At 44.5% G+C, this 22453-nt stretch overlaps 2 protein-coding genes across 3 annotated transcripts in view; one reads left to right on the top strand and one right to left on the bottom strand.

The window, feature by feature from the left end:
- The window catches only part of rexo5 (RNA exonuclease 5), a 59594-nt gene extending 56825 nt beyond the window's left edge, over positions 1-2769 (bottom strand). Inside the window, exon 1 of one of the 2 annotated variants that reach the window (XM_078239837.1) lies at positions 2519-2769. The gene's annotated coding sequence lies outside the window, so the exon portion shown is untranslated. The remainder of the gene's footprint in view (positions 1-2518) is intronic. The other variant, XM_078239838.1, reaches the window with a different exon arrangement.
- Positions 2770-3135: 366 nt separating this feature from the next.
- On the top strand, positions 3136-20760 carry eri2 (ERI1 exoribonuclease family member 2). The gene is made up of 9 exons (XM_078239840.1): positions 3136-3158; positions 6019-6083; positions 7680-7763; positions 9440-9567; positions 10734-10890; positions 11632-11732; positions 14988-15069; positions 19022-19116; positions 19254-20760. Exons 1-9 carry the CDS (start codon positions 3136-3138, stop codon positions 20634-20636), a joined length of 2118 nt encoding a protein of 705 aa, XP_078095966.1. The 3' UTR covers positions 20637-20760.
- Positions 20761-22453: the final 1693 nt, after the last annotated feature.

A 22453-nucleotide genomic window follows, 5' to 3' on the forward strand; every position in this document is an offset into this window, starting at 1 on the left:
GGGCGGAGAAGTGGCAGATGGACTTCAACCCAGATAAATGCGTAGTGGTCCATTTTGGCAGGTCAAATGGGATGAAGGAGTACAATATAAAGGGAAAGACTCTTAGTACTGTAGAGGATCAGAAGGATCTTGGGGTCCGGGTCCATAGGACTCTAAAATCGGCCTCGCAGGTGGAGGTGGTGGTTAAGAAGGCGTATGGTGTGCTAGCCTTTATCAATCGAGGGATTGAGTTTAGGAGTCCGGGATGCAGCTATATAAGACCCTCGTCAGACCCCACTTGGAGTACTGTGCTCAGTTCTGGTCGCCTCATTACAGGAAGGATGTGGAAAAGATTGTAAGGGTGCAGAGGAGATTTACAAGGATGTTGCCTGGATTGAGTGGCATGCCTTATGAGGATAGGCTGAGGGAGCTTGGTCTTTTCTCCTTGGAGAGACGTAGGATGAGAGGAGACCTAATAGAGGTATACAAGATGTTGAGAGGCATAGATCGGGTGGACTCTGAGGCTTTTTCCCAGGGTGGAAATGGCTGCTATGAGAGGACACAGGTTTAAGGTGCTGGGGGGTAGGTACAGGGGAAATGTTAGGGGGAAGGTTTTCACACAAAGGGTGGTGGGCGAGTGGAATCGGCTGCCGTCAGTGGTGGTGGAGGCAAACTCAATAGGGTCTTTTAAGAGATTCCTGGATGAGTACATGGGATTTAATAGGATGGAGGGTTATAGGTAGGCCTAGAAGGTAGGGATATGTTCGGCACAACTTGTGGGGCCGAAGGGCCTGTTTTGTGCTGTAGATTTTCTATGTTTCTTTCTAGGAGACCATTTGATCCATCATGTCTGCACGACTCTCCAAATGAGCATCGTGATTTTGTGCCATTCTTCTGCCTTTTTTGTCCATTCCCTGCATATTGTCTTTATTCAAACAATCATCTGTCTTCCTGAATGTCTCAATTAAACCTATTTCTATCACACCATAGCGTTTTCGTAACTTTGATCAGGACTAGGGTTGGGGGCATTACATTTGGGCCAAAGTGAACAAGGGCGAGAGGAATTAAATCCCCATGGCTCCCTCCTGAAACAGAATCTTGGGTTCATGTCACACTATCTGTAATCCCCACAACTTGCCTGGGCTTGCAAAATCTCACTAACTGCCCTGGCTGGAGAGAATACACATCTCTTTAACCTGTGCTTAGCCCTCTCTCCACTCACATTGTCTGTACCTTTAAGACTTGATTACCTGTAAAGACTCGCATTCCAACCATTATTTTGTAAATTGAGTTTGTGTCTTTATATGCCCTGTTTGTGAACAGAATTCCCACTTACATGATGAAGGAGCAGCACTCCGAAAGCTAGTGGCTTGTGCTACCAAATAAACCTGTTGGACTTTAACCTGGTGTTGTGAGACTTCTTACTGTGTCCCTCCTGAAATGCCTGTTTGTGTCAATATGTGGCTTGGCTGTGATACCAACCACCCCTCAACTCGGTCTGTGATCAAAAAGCCACAGGGGCGAGCAGCCACATGTTACCCAACGGGGAACCCAAGAAAGAGTTAGGTAGCACGGTGGCACAGTGGTTAGCACTGCTGCCTCACAGCACCAGGCACGCAGGTTCAATTCCGGCCTCGAGTCACTGTCTGTGTGGGTTTACTCCAGGTGCTCCGGTTTCCTCCCACAGTTTAAAGATGTGCAGGTTAGGTTGATTGGCTATGCTAAATTGGCCCTAATGTCAAGGGGATTAGCAGGGTAAATGTGTGGGGCTATCGGAATAGGGCCTGGGTGGGATTGTAGTTGGTACAGACTCAATGGGCTGAATAGCCTCCTTAGGTACTGTAGGGATTCTATGATTCTTAATGTAGAGAGGTCCGGGTCATTACCGACTGAACGAGACAGACTTCCACATCGCCAGGCTGAGAAGACGGGCCACTGACTGGAGTATAAACCAACATTCTCTCTTCCACTTTCCTCAGTCAGAAAAAAGACACGCAAACTCCGGACACTGACTGATACTATCTGAATCACAGCTTGGTATGGGGTCCTGTTCTACTCAAGACCGCAAGAAACTACAAAACGTCGTGAATGTAGCCCAGTCCATTACACAAACCAGCCTCCCATCCATTGACTCGGTCTACACTCCCCGCTGCCTCGGAAAAGCAGCCAGCATAATCAAGGACCCCACGCGCCCCGGACATTCTCTCTCCCACCTACTTGTCAGGAAAAAGATATAAAAGTCTGAGGTCACGTACCAACCGACTCAAGGACAGCATCTTCCCTGCTGCTGTCAGACTTTTGAATGGGCCTACCTCGTACTAACCTGATCTTTCTCTACACCCTAGTTATGACTGTAACATTGCATTCTGCACTCTCTATGAACGGTATGCTTTGTCTGTATAGCGTGCAAGATACAATACTTTTCACTGTATGTTAATACATGTGACAATAATAAAACACGGGACGACCCGGAAGCTCCAACCTCAGCAGCCGGCCACCACCACGGAAGACGGACAACCAGAGCGCACGCGCGACGTACCACATGCACGCATCTCACGGTCCTCGTCGTCCTCACGCACAGACGCCATTGCGTCACCACGCCCCCGCGCGTCCAGACCCATCACACCGCGTCGCCCTCACGCGGAATCCCCGCCCATCGATGACGCCCCGCCCCGCCCCTTCTCCGGAGCTTCCGAGCCCGGCCCCCCACTACGGTCACTGAGGCTCCACCGCGAGCCCTCTTGAAGCCCTCGCCTCCTCTGAAGCCCCCGCCGCAGCCCCGCCCCCTCTGACGGGCTGACGTTCCACCCTCATACCTTAACGAATCCCCGGCCCGTCCTTGAACTCCGCCCCCTGGCCTCAGCCCCGCCCCCTGGCTCCAGCCACGCCCCCTGACCTCAGCCCCGCCCCCTGGCGCCGGCCCCGCCCTCTCAGACGTGACTAGCGAAGCCCCGATTACATCGATGTGGTGACGACCTGCCTGCAGCAGCAGCGGTGGCGGCAGATTTGAATCCAACTGCCCTTCAAGAGAGTAATTTATGAATGTGTTTTTTAAAATTCTAATAAGTGTGAATTTTTGGTTACTTGCTCCAATAATAAGTTGCTAGCACTTGTTAATAATTCTTATTTCCCCTCCTCCGCTGGATTAGCTGAATAATGACAACCAAACAACTGGCTAAGTAGGTATAAAAACACTGAGAGGCTGGGAATGTTCTGCCTCAGAGAGCAGCAAAGTTAACCCGGGGTTAGCGCTGCTGCCTCAGCGCCAGGGACACCGGGTTCCATTCCCGGCTTAGGTCACTGTCTGTGTGGAGTTTGCACATTCTCCCCATGTCTGCGTGGGTTTCCTCCCACAGTCCAAAGATGTGCTGGTTAGTTCGATTGACCATGCTAAATTCTCCCTTCGTGTCAGGGAGACTAGCAGGGTAAATACGTGGCGTTACGGGGATAGGGCCTGGGTGGGATTCAAGTTTATTTATTGGTGTCAAAAGCAGGCTTACCTTAACACTGCAATGAAGTCACTGTGAAAATCCCCTAGTCGCCACACGTTCGGGTACGCTGAGGGAGAATTTAGCATGGCCAATGAGCCTAACCAACACGCCTTTCGGACTGTGGGAGGAAACCGGAGCATCCAGAGAAAACCCACGCAGACGCAGGGGGGGGAATGTGCAGTCTCCACACAGTAAGAATTCTAATAAAACCACGCCGGCATCTCCACACAGACAGTGACCCAAGCCGGGAATCGAACCCTGGTCCCTGGCGTTGTGAGGCAGCAGTGTTAACCACTGTGCCACTGTAGGCTTGATGAGCTGAGTGGCTGCCTCCTGCATTGTAGGCATTCTATGATTCTATCATAATCATCAGAACTGGCAAAAGTGAGACACATGATTGGTTTTGAAGGAGCGTGCGAAGAATGGAGGGCAGCAGAGATTAATTGACAGAAAAATCTCCATGCTGCAAGCCAAAGAGATGAATTAAGAAACAAAGGGTCTCTAAAGGAGGTGTGAATGGTAGGATGATGAGTAACTGCTGCTTGAAAGCAAAAGAAAGAAGAGTGAAACCAGTAAAGAAACAGTGAAGGTAATGAGGGCAGAGGCTGTGGTCTGAAATTGTTGAAGCCATTTGCCAGTCCCACAGGCTGCAAAGTGACAAATTGAAAGGTGAGGTACTGACTGTTCCTTAAACTTTGTTGGAACAGTGCCGCTGGAAATCAAGGTCAGAGTGGGAACTAGGTGGAGAGTTAAAGTGATGGGTGACTGGAATCTCATGACCAGGCTTACAGACTGAAAGAAGGTGTTCTGCTAAGCAGTCACCCAATCTGTGTTTGACCCCCCCTCCAGCAGAGAGCAAATCGGATTGTGAGCCACCAATACAGTTTACTAAATTGAAAGAAGTTCAAGTATATCACTGTTTCTCCTGGAAGGAGACCATGGCTCCTCATTGCAGATATTTATTAAGGATATTTAAATAAAAGCGAGGAAAGTAGTGTCAAGATGTTGACATGATTTAGTACAAGAATCTTTCTGCATAATGTAATGTTACAGAATCACTCAACTTTTTAAAGTGTTTTTAAACTTATTATTAAAGTGCAGGAGGAGGCCATTCAGCCCATCGTGTCTGCACTGGCTCTCCAAATGAGCAATTTACATAGTGCCATTCTCCTGCCTTCTGGACCTAAGTCTGTACATTATCCCTTTTCAAATAACAGTCTAATTCCGGTTCGAATGCCTCAATTTAACCTGCCTCCCCCACACCCTCAGGCAGTGCTTTTGGACCTTAATCACTTGCTGTATGATTTGTTTTTTCTCATATCTTTTTTGCCTTTTTTGCAAATTCCCATCAATTTGTGTCCTCCTGTTCCTGATCCTTTCATGAAGGAGAATAGTTTCTCCCTATCTACTTTCTCCAGACCTCTCATGATTTTGTATACCTTCATTACATCTCCTCTCAGCTTTCTTTTTTTTCTCCAAGGAAAACAGTCCCAATTTCTCCAATCTATCTTCACAACTGAAGTTCCTTATCCCACAAACCATCCTCGTGAACTGTCTTCACATCTTTCCTAAAGTGTATGTAAAATAGCTTAATTTCATTTGATTCTCTCCTTTTGGTTTCTGCTTTATGCTGAATGAGCTGCATTCAGACAGTGACCATTGGCACTTCAGCTTCGATATTTGAATTTAGCAAGGTGAGGATTCCTACTTTTGATTAATATAGTGAAAAAAGTTTATTAGGTGAGGACTGACTGTCTAACATTTTTGCTTTTGTAAATACGTTTGGCCAGCAGTTTAGCAGAGTAGTGCAGAGGAGATTCACCAGGACGCTGCCTGGGATGGAACATTCAAATTATGAAGAGAGGTTGGGTAGATTTGTGTTGTTTTCATTAGAGCAGAGAAGACTGAGGAGTGACCAGATCAAAGTGTACAGGATTATGAGGGACAAGGAGCAGCTGTTCCCCTTAGTTGAAGGGTCAGTCACGAGGGGACACAGGTTCAAGGTGAGGGGCAGGAGGTTTAGTGTGGATGTGAAGAAAACCTTTTTACCCAGAGGATGATCACGGTCTGGAATGCGCTGCCTGGGAGGGTGGTAGAAGCAGGTTGCCTCACATCCTTTAAAAAGTATCTGGATGAGCACTTGGCATGTCATAACTTTCAGGGCTATGGGCCAAGTGCTGGCAGATGTGATTAGATGGGAGTTCAGGTGTTTCTAATGTGTTGGTGCAGACTCGATGGACCGAAGGGCCTCTTCTGCGCTGTATGATTCTGTGATTCTCGCCTGGAAGAAGATTAGCATTTGATATTTCCTTGTTTCTTGAATGGCAGGAATCCTACACAAGTTTCCATGTCCGCCAAATGATGGATATACCCTGAGGACAGGGCTTGATGGTTTATTTTACAAAACCCTCCACGCTTTTAAAATGGAAGCATAGTTTAGGAACTTGGATTGTATTCTTAATGAGATTGATGACTGAAGTTAACCAGTGGTGCTGCTGTTTTTGCATAGTTGACCTGTCCAAGTAACCCTTTCTGTATTTTTGTCCAGGCAACTTGGCTTGATTAGGAAACACTCGTTGCCATCTCTTGAGGTCAACAAAAAACCTAAATCAAGTAAGTGCCACATGTTGTTTATTTTGAGTGAAGATCTAGCTGAAGATGGGTTTAAAGACATTGCATGATGATGTGCAGCTGTAATTCCGTTGCTAACTTAAAGTAAATACAGAATACGGATGCTGGAATCATAGAAGAAAGAAATCATAGAAATCATAGAATCTGAAACAAAAACAGAAAAGTGCTGGAAAATCTCAGCGGGCCTGACAGCATCTGTGGAGAGAGAATAGAGCCAACGGTTCGAGTCAGAGCTCTGACAAAGAGTCATCCAGACTTGAAACGTTGGCTCTATTCAGTGCTCCGAAAGCTTATGGTATTTGCTACCAAATAAACCTGTTGGACTTTAACCTGGTGTTGTGAGACTTCTTACTATTCTCTTTCCACAGATGCTGTCAGGCCCACTGAGATTTTCCAGCATTTTTCTGTTTTTGTTGTGCTAATTTAAAGTTATGCACTTTGTGTATTTTTATATTTCCATTTATAAATTCCTATCTCCACATTTATGATGAAAAGCTTCTGTCCAAACTTGTCATTCTAAACGTCCCCAATTGCCCTGATGGTGTTTCAGCACCCAAACTGTTAGTGCAGTGTGGTGAGTTTGCATGAGTGTTTCTTATTGGGCGGCACAGTGGTTAGCACCGCTGCCTCACAGCGACAGGGACCCGAGTTCAATTCCAGCCTCGGGTGACTGTGTGGAGTTTGCACATTCTCCCTGTGGGTTTCCTCTTGCTTTTTCCTGGAGTCCAAAGATGTACAGGTTAGGTTGATTGTGTCAGGGTAAATATGCTGGGTTACGGATATGGGATCTGGGTGGGATTGTTTCCAGTGCAGGATCGATGGGCTGAATGGCCTCCTTCTGCACTGTCGGAATTCTATGATTCTCTTATAAATGGGGCATGGGAATTTAAAATGGACAAATTTACAGTGGGTCTGTTCATTTTTTTAACATAGGAATATGGCAATAGATTTCTTAGAGCTAAAACAAGTCGTTAAAATGAAATTATTGGCAGAAAGTCTCTTCCTGCATGTTTTTTGGATTAATTAGCCTGCCCCAGAAAGCAGGAGCTGGAGATTTATGTAAACTGGCTCATTACTAGAGCGTTTCTGGGGCACCTGGGGTGGCACGCTGGCACGGTGGTTAGCATTGCGGCCTCACAGCGCCAGGGACCCGGGTTCAATTCCGGCCTCGTGTAACTGTCTGTGTGGAGTTTGCACATTCTCCCCATGTCTGCATGAGGTTCCTCCGGGTGCTGCGGTTTCCTCCCACAGTCCGAAAGATGCATTGGCCATGCTAAATTCTCCCTCAGTGTACCCGAACAGGCACCGGGGTGTGGCGACTAGGGATTTTCACAGTAACTTCATTGTCGTGTTAATGTAAGCCTACTTGTGACACTAATAAATAAACGTTTTACTTTAAAGTTTGTTTTAGGATGTAATTATTTTGAGCGCTTTGCCATTGAGCAAAGGGACAGTGTAGGTTAATCATCATTCCATCTTAGAAACTGAGCATCAAAACAGTGTGACAGACCCCGGACTGTATAGATCAGCCAGTAATCTGAAAGCTCATGTGGAATCTGTACCCTTTGTACTTCGCAGATCAGTTTTTTTCATATTTAATTATCATTGATTTTGAATCCACCTGTTGGAAAGATGGGAAGTCTCGTTATAGTCCGGAAATAAGTGAGTATAAATTGTTTTAAAATACCGTTACTTAATTATGTACACTAAGAAGAGGAATTTTTAACTTGTTTGTAACATCTACGCGAGTTATTATGTTTTGCAAAGTTGCAACCTGTAAACAGAATAAGAAATTTGAACAGTTTTCTGATTCAGTGGACGGGATACTCTGTCCTCCCAGCCGCGTGTTTCTTGGTGACGGGAGACGGTGCGTCATTCACTGGCAGCAGGATTCTCTGGTCCCGCTGCTGTCAGCGGGATTTCCTATTGAATCCACCCCATGCTGCCAGGAAAGCCGCAGGCGGGGGTTTGCTGCCAGTGGGACCAGGGAACCCTGCTGGCATGAACGGCTGGTGAAAGAGGAGCTCAGTGTCAGTGAGCCATGTGCTCTCCTCATGTTGTTGATCTCTGTTGCACAGCCCTGGTTTAATCAGCCCACCATTGGCGGCTGTGTCTTCAGCTGCGTGGGCCCTAAGCTCTGGAATTCCCCCTCTTAACCTCTCCAACTTTCTAGCTTTTTCTCCTCCCTTTTAAGTTAATTTCTAGTTTGATCAATTTTTGATCATCCGTCCTAATGTCTCCTTTGCCTTGGTGTCAAGTTTTGATTAACAACACTCTTCATGAAGTCCTTTGGTACACTTTGCTACGTTAAAGGTGCTACATCAGTGAAATTTGCTTTAATATCTGAATTGGATCAAGCCTGCTTGAAAATATGGAAGAACGCCTTTTTCTTTAATATAACGGGCGGCATGGTGGCACCCTGGTTAGCACTGCTGCCTCACAGCGCCAGGGACCCAGGTTCAATTTCTGCCTTGGGTGACAGTCTGTGTGAAGTTTGCACGTTCTCCCCGTGTCTGCATGGAGCACCTCTGGGTGCTCCAGTTTCCTCCCACAGTCCAAAGATGTGTGGGTTAGGTTGATTGAGCATGCTAAATTGACCCTTAGTGTCAGGGGGACTAGCAGGGTAAATATGTTTAAAGTCTATCTATCAGGGTCACAAATAGGCTTACATTGTGAGACAGGGCCTGGGTGGGATTGTTGTTGTTGCAGGCTTGGTGGGCCAAATGCCCTCTTTCTGGAATTCTATGATTTCTGGGGTTCGACGCCATTTGTTGAAGAGGCGAATGTCTCATTCATCGAATGAGACAGCAGAAGACACTCTGATGATTCACAACTATTTTATTGTGATGCAATAGTTCAGTGCACTTGCTCCCTATCCAGAAGGCTCCCCCTTACTGGGTGAGACACCTGGCTCTTAAAAGTAAAGTTTATTTATTAGTCAGGCTTACGTTAACACTGCAATGAAGTTACTGTAAAAATCACGTGTTGCCACACTCCAGCGCCTGTTTGTGTCAATGCACCTAACCATCACGTCTTTCAAACTGTGGGAGGAAGCCGGAGCACCCGGAGGAAGCCCACGCAGACACAGGGAGAACGTGCAAACTCCACAGAGGCAGTGACCCAAGCTGGGAATCGAACCCAGGTCCCTGGCGCTGTGAGGCAGCAGTGTTAACCACTGCCACTGTGCCACCCCAATACAAGCTCCAGTGAACATCGCCTGCCCCCAATTCACGGTGCAACAGGTCCTGGTTTAGTCTTAAAGAGACCTGCATTTCTAACATTGACGCCATTTTGATGACTTTGAAGTGTTTTTTTGTTCTTTACTTGCTACAATATAGTTGAATTCCCAGCCGTACTGCTCAACACTTCCAATGGAGAGATTGAGGTTGAATTCCACACGTATGTTCAGCCTCAGGAACATCCAATCCTGTCCGCCTTTTGCACAGAACTCACTGGCATTAAACAGGTACGGAGTACAACACGGGGTTAAACTCGCTGTGAGGAAGAGAGCATCTCACTTGCTGAAATATCGGGGTGCACTTTTGGACCCACATCCCATTTCCTATAATTCTCTGAAATTGCAGAGTGTCCCAGTAAAGCTCACCACTGCGACAGAAAGAGCCATGAACCTTGATGGCCCAACAAAGAGCTCAGTTAGAAGAGGGCGTTTATTAAAATTTAGAACTGAACAGGCCAGTTCACCATTCCTGTGGGTCAATGGGCCGCACAGTGACACAGTGGTTAGCACTGCTGCCTCACAGCACCAGGGATCCGGGTTCAATTCCGGCCTTGGGTGACTGTCCGTGTGGAGTTTCCACATTCTCTCCCACACTCCACAAAGATATGCAGGTTAGATATGGTAAGTTGCTTCTTAGTGTCAGGGAGATTAGCAGGGCAAATACATGGGATTACGGGGATATATAGGGCCTGGGTGGAACTGTTGTCTGTGCAGGCTCAATGGATCGAATGGCCTCCTTCTGCACTGTAGCAATTCTAAGTTGTTTCTATAGACCACTCACATCAATCGATTCTGACACTGTATCATTGCATGATGTGGAAGGAGCAATCAGAAATTTTTGTTAAGTATAAGAGATAGGGAATGAAGCTGGGTAAATGCAGTAGAGGTACAGGTGGGCCATGATCTAATTTAATGTCAGAGCAAGCTCGAGGGCTGAATGGCCTCCTCCTGTTCCTATGTCCCCTCCTAGGCTGCTAGAAGACAACACAGCTTCAAATAACCATTTTTAACATTTTTTCAGTGTGGTTTGCAAGTTCCCCAGGTGTCTCTCTGATGTACAGTTGCAGAATTGGAAAGGTATCGAAAGGTTTTGGAAATTTGCAGATTCTCTGTCTTCTTTAACATTGATGTGGAGATATGGTAAATTTGCAGATTCTCTGTCTTCTTTAACATTGATGTGGAGATATGATAAGACCTGGCTGGCTGTAGAGATTTGCATTCTAACTAGTATTCTGTAACTTGATTTCTGTGTCTGTGCACTGTTGGAGAACAGATATCCACTCCATCTGACGAAGGAGCTGTGCTCCGAAAGCTTATGGTATTTGCTACCAAATAAACCTGTTGGACTTTAACCTGGTGTTGTGAGACTTCTTACTGTTCTTTAACATTCCCAGTGGCAGGTTGAAGCTGGAATTCCTCTTGCAATATGCTTGTCACAGTTTTCCCGCTGGATTCAGAAGCTACAGCAAGAGAAGAGCATTGTTTTCATTAAGGCCGTGTCTCAGCTATGCGGCCTTGAGTCAAGACCCTGCGCTTTCGTAACGTGGTCAGGTATGGTCGACAGTTACTGATAAACTCAAGCTGTTTACTCGATGGGCTGAAGGGCCTTTGTCTGGGCTGTAGACCTCTAAGATTCTATGACTATTGAAGAGCTATACTAGAACCGTAGCCCACTAAGTTATAAAAAAAAAGCCAAAAATACTTTAGTTGCCATTCATTTTGTTTTCAAAGCAATTATGCTTTATCTTCCATTGATTTGATTTTTCTCTATGTTCAATAATCAATATATTTGTACTCAATTTTAAAAAGCGTGTATCATTTCAAAACAAAATCTGGAATAACCAATCTACTGATGACCATGAAACCATTGTCGATCATCGGAAAAACCCATCTGGTTCACTAATGTCCTTTAGGAAAGGAAATCTGCCGTCCTTACCTGGCCTGGCCTACATGTGACTCCAGATCCACAGCAAAGTGGTTGACTCTCAGCTGCCCTCGGGCAACTAGGAATGGGCAATAAGTGTTGGCCAGCCAGCGACGCCCATGTCCCACGAATGAATTTAAAAAGAAGATTTCACATTGCATGTAATCTTTACCCTAATGGTATTTCCATGGTTGTGACCTTTTTAAATGCTGATTTTTCGCTGTAACACCGTGGTAAATGTCTCTCACCAGATAAAATCTGTGACTTTAACTTTTCACCTTCAGGATTTATGTACGAATTCCACTGTGTGCGTGTGAGCCGGAATTGTACAAAGGTCTATTTAATCACATACCCTTTGATTTCTGCAGACTGGGATCTGGGAGTGTGCCTGCACTATGAATGTAAAAGGAAAGATCTCAGAAAGCCAGCTGTTCTGAACAGCTGGATTGACCTGCGAGCAACCTACAAGGTAGGCACACAAGGGGCTGGAGACGGTCCAACTTGCCGTTGGTGGCTGCCAACAAGAAATGCTGAAAATACATAGGTCAGTCAGCATCTATAGAAGAGGACAGGCAGCTAATAGTCAATTCAGCCGTGCAACCTTTCATCAGGGCTGAAGGATAATCTGGGCCTTTGTTTAAAAATAGGTTTGGGTTGAAAAATTAGAAGAGATTCAACAAATACTAAAATCACCAAGAGGATGTAACTGGGTTGAATAGTCGGCAAATTGCATCATCGAAAACTGTTAAAGAAACTGATCTAAAATTTACTGGTTAAAGCAATTAGAGGAGCATTAAACAGGCATAAGATTGTGCACTTAGTGCAATTTAGACCAGTTAGGACGGAGATGAGGAGACATTTCTTCATCCAAAGAGTGGTGAGCTGTTGGAATTTATTGCCACAGGAAGTAGTTGATGCCAAAACATTGAATGTATTCAAGAGGCGGCTGGATATAGCACCTGGGGCGAATGGGATCAAAGGTTATGGGGAGAAAGCAGGATTAGGCTATTGAGTTGGATGGTCAGCCATGATCGTGATGAATGGCGGAGCAGTCTCAAAGGGTCGAATGGCCTCCTCCTGCTCCTATCTTCTATGTTTCTATGTAAATTCATAGAATTCATAGAAACCCTACAGTGCAGAAGGAGGCCATTCGGCCCATCGAGTCTGCACCGACCACAATCCCACCCAGGCCCTACCCCCACATATTTACCCACTAATCCCTCTAACCTACGCATCTCTGGGGCAATTTTAACCTGGCCAATCAACCTAACCCGCACATCTTTGGACTGTGGGAGGAAACCGGAGCACCCGGAGGAAACCCACGCAAACACGAGGAGAATGTGCAAACTCCACACAGACAGTGACCCGAGCCGGGAATCGAACCCGGGACCCTGGAGCTGTGAAGCAGCAGTGCTAACCACTGTGCTACCGTGCCGCCCCACTGTGCTACCGTGCCGCCCCAGAATGACTCAGAAAAGGACAACAGAGCAAACTGAAAGTATGAAAAAATAAACAAAGGGGAAGGAAAGCTGCTAGTGGCTCTGATTTGAAATGAAACAAAAAAATACGAGTGTGATGTATGCATACATAATGGGGTTAGGTGTTCGGGATTGTGTACAATTCTGGTCGCCACACTATCAGAAGGATGTGGATGCTTTGGAGAGGGTACAGAAGAGGTTTACCAGGATGTTGCCTGGTCTGGAGGGTGTTAGCTATGAGGAGAGGTTGGATAAACTTGGTTTGTTCTCACTGGAACGATGGAGGTTGAGGGGCGACCTGATAGAGGTGTATTAGATTATGAGTGGCATGGACAGAGTGGATAGTCAGATGCTCTTTCCTAGGTAGAAAAGTCAAGTACTGGGGACATAGGTTTAAGGTGCATGGGGAAAAGTTTAGAGGAGATGTGCGAGGCAAGTTTTTTTTACACGGAGGTTGGTGAATGTCTGGAATGTGCTGCCCGGGGAGGTGGTGGGAGCAGGTACGATAGCGGCATTTAAAGGGCATCTCGACAAATACATGAATAGGATGGGAATGGAAAGATACGGACTCTGCAAGTGCATATGGTTTTAGTTTAGGCAGGCATCATGATTGGTGCAGGCTTGGAGGGCTGAAGGGCCTGTTCCTGTGCTGTACTTTTTTTTGTTCTTTGACTGCCCCATTTAAGAGTATGGGTCAGATGACCCCTGGAAATTAGCTCCTCCCATTGTGGGACGCTGTTGGGCAGTCTTAGACCTGACTGTGAATCAGTGCACACCTTAATAAAGAGCTCCCAGTGTTCAAGGTATCAAGCCTACCTCATGATTCTTTATGCACCCTTCATCCATAGGGGCATACATAATAACTAGAATAACATTTGAGTCCACCAGTATGGAGAAGGCAAAGAAAATAGACCAGTACCACAGCCTCATCGCTCAGTCTGTCATTAGGGGTGATCAATGCTTTCCGCTCCAAGCGTAATCGCACTTCAGTTCTCTACTTGACACTTCCTACTACAACAACAAACAAAATCGAGGAAGTTGCTACGTCCTAACGTCACTCAGGCAGTGTTCTAACCAGTGTGAATCTTGAGGCTTGTGTTGAACTTCACTGAACAGTAAGAGTTCAGAGATTAAGAACCGAGTTGGGATGGGGGAATCAGTCCAAGTGGCACAGCCACAATTTTTTCTTTAATCATTCACGTGATATGGGCATCGCTGGCTAGGCGAGCATTTATTGCCCATCTCTAATTGCCCTGGGGAAGGTGGTGATGAGTTGCCTTCTTGAAGTGCTGCAGTCCATGTAGTGTAGCTACACCCACAGTGCTGTTAAGGAGTTCCAGGATTTTGACCCAGTGACAGTGAAGGAACAGTGACATAGTTCCAAGTCAGAATGTTGTGTGGCTCAGGCAGGAACTTGCAGGTAGTGGTGTTCCTCATTGCCTTTTAGAGTTTGTGGGTTGGAGGGTGCCTTGGTGTCTTGTTGCAGTGCATCTTGTGAATGGTACACACTGCTGCCACTGTGTGTTTCTGGTGGAGGCAGGGGATGTTTAAACCACAGTGGGGCCTGGTGGCCCTTTATCTGTGCTATAAAATTTTGTGATTTCTCCCATAGCATTGTCCAGAGCCTCAAACATCCCTTCCATTTGAGACAGCGCTTCTTGTGTACTTTCTTTAATGTAAAATGCTGCAGTCACAACTAACGTAGACCCATTGTACACTGGGAGACGGAACAGTGTTTAGTGGCTACTTTGCCAACATCTCCACTCTATCCACAGATATGACCTTCCTGTGGCTCATAACTTTAACCCTCCCCTCACATTCCCACTTTTAAAAAGACTTGGAAAATGAAATTGATATGGGGTTAAACTGAATTGGACAAAATTGGCTGTTGCAAAATAAAAATTCAGAGCACTGTCAAGGAGTCTGACTAAACCATTTGTGGGTAGATGCTGATGGAAAAGCAGTCTGTCTGCTATTACTTTGGGCGTTTTAATCCAAAATACTGATTTGATTTATTATTGTCACATGTATTAGTGTACAGTGAAAAGTATTGTTTCTTGCGTGCTATACAGACAAAGCATACTGTTCATAGAGAAGGAAACGAGAGAGAATACTACTGCTCACCATATGATACATTTATCTAGTTCCATAACTAGATGGGACTAGTTATTCCATCTATAGCCAATCAACATGTCTGTTATTTTTCGGTGGTAAATGATCTGAGTTGACTTGTGTTTGTGTGGCAGATGTTCTATAATCGAAAACCAAAAGGTCTGAATGGAGCTCTGCAGGATCTGGGCATAATGTTTTCAGGACGTGAACATTCTGGTACGAAGTGCACTGTTACATGTCTCGGTAGCTGTGTTTGGCCTTATGGACTCGGAACAGGATCAGGCTATTCACCATCTTGGGCCTGCTCTGCCATTTAACTATATCATAGTTAATCTGTATTTAATATGGTTATATTCACTCTTAATACCTTTAACAAAATCTATTAAACTCTGTTTTGACATTTTTAATTTATTTCTAGCCTCAGCTTTTTGAGGCAGAGTGTTCCAGATCTCTACTACCCTTAAACATCTAACAGCCATTTGAAGGAGACTGGAAGTTAATCTTTGCTTAGTTTAGATTTATTCGTAAAGTGAAACATTATGGGGTGAATTTTCCTGTTCCGCCCGTCACAAGAATCAGAGTGGGCGAGGGGCGAGGGGCGGACCACGGACAGGTCCGTTGACCTCTAGCAGGATTTTCCACTTTCGGGGCGAGCGTGGCTGGATAATCCCGCCCTATGTGTGTATAGCTCCTCCCCCCACTCACCATCCCAGTATCAATAAGTTTCTCCTTGTATGTGCTGAGATAATGAATGTCCTCCTACTGTTTATCCTTGCCCTTAATTTATGCAATTAATAGATTCCCTTCTTTTCTTTAAACTTAACTAATGCTCTCAAAAGTATTTCAAAGCAAATCAAAGGAAGAAAAAAATGATTTTCCACATCCTGTATACATCCATCTTCTTGGACATTCAATAACTTGGTTCAAGCACTCTTCTTGACACAAGCAATCCGATAATTGATGAATTTTATCAATCCATTTGATATTGGAGAGTTCATAGAATCTCTACAGTGCAGAAGGAAGCCATTTGGCCCATCGGGCCTGCCACTCAGGTCCTATCCCCGTCGCCCACGTATTGAATGAGCTAATCCTCTAAGGGGACACTAAGGGGCAATTTAGCATGGCCAATCAACTTAACCTGCACATTTTTGAAGTGTGGGAGGAAACCGGAGCATCGGGAGGAAACCCACGCCGACACAGGGAGAAAGTGCAAACCTTTCACAGACAATTACCCAAGGCCGAAATTGAACCTGGGTCGCTGGTGCTGTGAGGCAGCAGTGCTAACCACTGCACCACCGTACTGCCCATGCCATTCCTTATCTTTGTTGCTTTCCTTTGTTTCATGCTATGAAGGTCTATTCATTTTTAACTTGCAGTTTTTGTCACATGAACATTATCCCACAAGGAACAATTATCCATGTAACATTTAATGAGAAAACTATTTTGAGTGCACCCTTGTATGGAACTTCCCCTAAAATATTTAATAAATAGAATCCCAGCTTTCACAATAGCTGGTGTTTCTGCAGCTAAAATACTTTTAACAACCCTTTTTTATTTTCTTGGCTTCCCTGCCTAAAGGGCAGCATTTCCCATTCTCACTCGCCAAAAATATTATTGAACCTGGTGCCCTTGAATAGCCATAAGGAAGATTGACATGAGAGGCATCAGTAAAAATAATTAATTTCATATTCTTTGAGTCAACCAAGGATGGAAACTTAAGTTAGCATTTAAACATTTTTAATTTTGTAAATGTTCTATTTGCCCTTAAAATATCCTTGACTTGAAGGTGCGCCATTGTAGTACGTGGTCCAATACATCAAAACTAGCATTCAGTCTTGCATAACCAATTCATCTGACCAGTGAAGTTTCACAACTGCTGTTTGTCCTTTGAATGGGACACATCCTTCTGGGGTGACCTAGCACAATTAATCAGGTAGGAGTAACATTGTCTCAATAACATTGCTGGTTCAGAGTTACTCCAGACCTATTCTGATTAATGGCTGAGCCAAATGAATTTAAAAGCCTCAGAAGCTTGACTCCCAACCTTAAATTCCACTTTAACCTTGTTAATAACACACTTCTCAAATTCTATAGTACCACCCCATAAGAAATCATCAACATATGTTATAATGTGAGGTTATTCACTTTGGAAGCAAAAACAAGGCGGCAGATTACTACCTGAATGGCTGTAAATTAGGAGAGGGGAGTGTGCAGCGGGACCTGGGTGTCCTTGTGCACCAGTCACTGAAGGTAAGCATGCAGGTGCAGCAGGCGGTAAAGAAGGCAAATGGCATGTTGGCCTTGATTGTGAGAGGTTTTGAGTACAGCAGCAGGGATGTGTTGTTGCAAATATACAGGGTCTTGGTGAGGCCACACCTGGAGTATTGTGTGCAGTTTTGGTCTCTTTTTCTGAGGAAGGATGTTCTTGCTCTCGAGGGAGTGCAGTGAAGGTCTACCAGGCTGATTCTGGGGATGATGGGACTGATGTAGCAGGAGAGATTAACTAGGTTAGGATTGTTTTTGCTGAAGTTCAGATGAATGAGGGGGGATCTCATAGAGACTTACAAAATTCTAACAGGACTATTCAGGGTAGATGCAGGGAGGATATTCCTGATGGTGGGAGAGTCCAGAACCAAGGATCAGGGTAGACCATTTAGGACATAGGTGAGGAGACATTTCTTCCCCCAAAGAGTGCTGAGCCTGTGGAATTCATTGCCACAGGAAGTAGTTGGTGACAAAACATTGAATGTATTCAAGAGACGGCTGGATTTGGCACTTGGGGCGAATGGGATCAAAGGTTATGGGGAGAAAGCAGGATTAGGCTATTGAGTTGGACGATCAGCCATGATCGTAATGAATGGTGGAGCAGGCTCGAAGGGCCAAATGGTCTCCTCCTGCTCCTATCTTCTATGTTTCTATAAATATGTCAGAAATAGCTGCACCCAGAATTATAACTTTTCCATTATCTCGTATTGAAATTGCTTGGTACAAGCAGTGTCTCTGACTTTCATAAACAATTTGCAGCTGTGGCTGTGAAAGCTTTGTCTTGGCTTATGAGAAAGCCATTTCTGCTGGCATCGTAATTTCAAAGAATGCAGTCAATTTTCAAGCTAATCCCAGCATGCCTGCAGAGTTTAAAATTTGGTCAGGCTAACTCTAAAAGCTTAGCATTTAGTTCCATAGGCAGAAATATCTTAAAATAGAGTCTTTGCATTAACTGAAGCAAACCATACAAAAGATCCCACACTTCCACACATCCTACTTCCAGACCTTGAGACATCATTCAGGCTATAAACACACTTGTTTAGTTTCCATAGTTTCCCTTCTGCATTGCTTGCTTCTTTGGCCAGTTTCAGAATCGCTTCTCTCTGAAATGTATCACTTTTCAGAAATGTGCCTTTTATGCCGCTTGATCTATACTCCCACAGATATTTGGCCAAAGGAGCTAAAAAGACTTTCAGGATTACTTTTCCCACTGCGGGAGAGTCTGTTCTAACACACGTATTTTCCAGTTGCTTTTGAAAACCACATGCCTTAAGTTCCATTTGTAAGGACCTGTTCTGTCCAAGTCCATCTATGCAGCAAGGCTAACTGTACCCTATCTGGTACTTCAGAGTAAACTCCAGATTCCTTCCAGTGATCTAATTCCTTTTGTTTTGCATCTTTTAATAGTTTACCTTCTAGATTATTGGCAGCCACCATAACCTCACGGCCATGAGGATTTCTGTTTCTAGTCCTCTCTGGACCCTGTTCTGTCACCCTCCTTTCATCATTTAATCTATTACAGCGAAGGCCTCTCCTGACATTTGAATCCAGCAATTTGTGATGCTTTAATCTACTTTGTATAACCAAAATCTTGAATTCAAGTTTGTGGTACAGCAGCACCTGACCCAAAGCAGTGAAATTTTCCCATGCCAATGAAAATCGTGTGTTTCTCTACATACTGAGCACCTACTGGAGATTTATTTGCATGTAGTTAAGTTTAACTTCTAAAATTCACTAATGAATAAAAGCAAGATGTGTAAATGTACGTTAAACCCCTGTATTTAAAAACTTGCTGTTTTAGCTTCAGAACAACTTTAGTCTAATTTTTAACAGCAAGCAGAACACAGTGTTCTGATTATTTACTTCACTCTTGAAGTCTCACTCCTCTTCGTGTTGAAAATAGGCCTGGATGATGCCCGAAACACTGCTCGTCTTGCCTGGCAAATGATCTGTGATGGCTGTCCTATGAAAATCACCAAATCGTTGGAGTGGCCATTGGTGAGTTCTACACCTCCATCCCTTTCGGGCCGGTTACACCGGATAAACATTTGACATTTACGGTTACCTCGCATTGTGATACTTGATACTTTAAATATTCTAGAATCAAACACCGTATCTTATGGCGTTTTCAATAGGTTGCACCCGCAAGGAATCCAATCGTAAGACTACCGGCTGCTAGTTCACTTGAAGACAGCAAAACAACCCACGCAAGTCACGAGGCTCCGGATAATGGCAGCAAAACTTTTTTGTTCTCTGAAACTACTTCTGGCAGCATAAAAAATGCTGGAATTAGACAACTGAGCATAAGCAGTGAACGTAATGGCATAGTGAAGCAAGCAAATTTGAACTTGACATCTTGTTCTAAACCTGACAGCCAGCTTACAATGCATGTAGGCTCCAGAAATTGCAATGATGTAAGTGTTCAGTCCAAGTGTCTAATATCCTCCAGGACCCTGATCAATGGACTTTCTACTTCCATTGATCCCTGCAAAGCACGGCAACCTAGGCTACATCCGATCAACAATGTTCAAAATCAGATTACCGTGGGAGGTGTGGGAACTAAACCCAGCAATAGTCCAAACAACCTGTTGCTTGTGTCAACCACTGTTGAGTCTGTTACCTGTATCTCTGATCTAGATGTTAGCTGCTCAGAGTCCGAGGTTCCCTGGGGAGATTGGGAAGATGTTGCCATACTACCTCTATCAGGTAACGTGCAGCCCATAGACTGTGAGAGACAAGAGAAAAACTGTAAAGTGTCAAGTGTGCTTGAAGAAGAGAACACAGAAGTGTGTTCTATTCCAGAAGCACCGCAGAAGAATAGGAAAGATGACAAATTAACAGGTCAGTTAGAAACTAGGGGGCTTCAGAAAGTTGTATACAGGAGCCCCTTAACAACAATCTATGATGTAGCTGAAGTTATGAAGCAAGCGGAGGGTCATTCCATCTTCAAAGTACCTAACATGAAAGTTCCCATTGTCCGACCCAACTCTTTCAGTGAAACCACTGCATCTTCACGTTCTGTTCCATTCTCCAGATCAAATAACTCCTTATGCATTGGTGTTAAAAGAAAAGAGACACATTCTAGTCCCTTCAAATCTCATGCTTCTAAAAAACAATCATTCACCGTTTATTCAGACAAAGAACTGCCCTCCAACTGCCCTCAGCCTTCAACTAATAAGTCAGTTTTGAGAGTTATTCCTCCAACGGCCCTTTCCCGCCAGGCACCTCGGAAGCTGAATGCTGAAAAGATCACTCCTCCGCTATGTGGCTGTGGTCGTAGAGCTAAGAGGCTTACTGTGTCTAAAGTGGGCCCAAACCAAGGGAAAGCCTTTTATTCCTGTGCGGTGGGGAAAAGGAATGCAGAGAACAGCAGGGGTTGTGGGTACTTCAAGTGGGAGTGGGTACTGAAGAAGGAGAAAAGCTCGCCAACCTCTTCCGTTAATATTTCTGGTACAGTTTCATCTAAAACCTTTCCTTCTTCCCAACGCAAACATTTAGGCCTCCGGTTTTCCTTTTGAAACTAACAACATAGTTGTTGTGTCTAGACTCTAATATAGTTGCGACTTATAAAGCACTGATATCAATCTGGCCTGTTGGAATGTTGAGGGTAAAGTAGTAGTTACTGTCATTGGGTTTCAGAAGTGCACTGAACTAAAGGCGGCACTGTGGATAGCACTGCTGTCTCACAGATCCAGGGACCTGGGTTCAAATCTGGCCTCGGGTGACTGCGGATTTTACACATTCTCCCCGCGTCTGTGTGGGTTTCCTCCAGGTGCTCCCACAGTCCAAAGATGTACAGGTTAGGTGGATTGGCCATGCTAAATTGCCCCTTAGTGTCCCAGGATGTGTGGGTTAGGGGGATTAGTGGGCTAAATATGTTGGGTTACGGGGGATAGGGCCTGGGTGGGATGCCCTGTCGAAGAGTCAGTGCAGACCCGATAGACCAAATGGCCGCCTTCTGCACTACTGTAAGGATTCTGTTCTGTCTTTCTTGCTTTTTTGTGTGCACACTTGCATTGTATGTGTGCAGTTTTAACTTTAATATACTGAGTCCTTTGTAAACTTTTCACCCAGCTTCTTTTGCATCTCTTTGATCTTGTGCTGTGATATATTCCATGAGTAATAGTTGTACATCTACAAGTCTAAAACGTGAAGGACTAGCTGATTGAGGGATTGTGAGGAAAGCATCATAATTGAGCCCAACATTGTCTTGCTTAACAACAACCAGCGTTGCTGCCCCTCTCTCATGCATTCCCTCTTTTTGTTCCGACCCTCATTCTTTAATAATTTGCAACATCCCAATGTCCTAGCTAATTATTGAGTACCATGGATGGTGCATTTAATTTAAGTCAGAAAAATAATTGCGTACATTTGAAATTTTTTTTGTAGAAGTGGATGTTTAAGTAATGACTGATTGATTACTTAAAAAATCTGCGTAAGCCCAATTGTGATGGAGACTAAAGGGTGAGATTTTAACTTGCCCAAAACCTATTTGTGTTCACCTCCCCAGAGTTAAGATCCGGTCTGAAATTGCCACTGTGCTGTCAGTTTCAACTGACTTTTCAACACCCTCATCACTGGCTAAGTAATTCTCGATGTGGAGATGCCGGCGTTGGACTGGGGTAAACACAGTAAGAAGTTTAACAACACCAGGTTAAAGTCCAACAGGTTTATTTGGTAGCAAAAGCCACACGTGACTCCTGTGTGGCTTTTGCTACCAAATAAACCTGTTGGACTTTAACCTGGTGTTGTTAAACTTCTTACTAAGTAATTCTCACCAAGTAACTCATTGTTTACTGTTTAAGCTCAATACTCGATTCTTTGCGAGAAAAGGAAATGTCATCCAACAGAATGAAAAGTTTATGATTGTTCCACATTTGCTGTTTTTAAATGTTCTAGCACTTCATTTTATTTTTATACTTTTAAAAATGTTTTTCATAAAGTAACTGCCCTGCAAAAGTAATGATGCAAAGTCCTTTGAGATGTTCAGAGGCATATGATCTATTATAACTGCAAGTTTTCATTTTATAATAAAAGAACTATTTACCTTCTGTGTGCAAATGACTGCAGTTTGGGTTTACAAATGAAGTAGCGTTCAGGGCTCTGGTTATCTGCGGAAACGCCCGCATTGCCAAATTGTGCAAAGTTCTCCCCTTAACTTAAAAAGACTCCCAAAGTGTTTAGTTTATTTACAAGTTGATTCCCTTTGACTCCTGTTTTGTAGGGCTGGTGCAAGATAAAATTACATGCAAAATGTGATGCAATGGATTTTGGATCTGAGCTCCGCAATCCTTGTTTGTAGATCATATAACCAATAATTGATAACCACACGACT

The sequence above is a fragment of the Mustelus asterias genome, chromosome 23, assembly GCF_964213995.1.
Source record: "Mustelus asterias chromosome 23, sMusAst1.hap1.1, whole genome shotgun sequence".
NCBI lineage: Eukaryota > Metazoa > Chordata > Chondrichthyes > Carcharhiniformes > Triakidae > Mustelus > Mustelus asterias.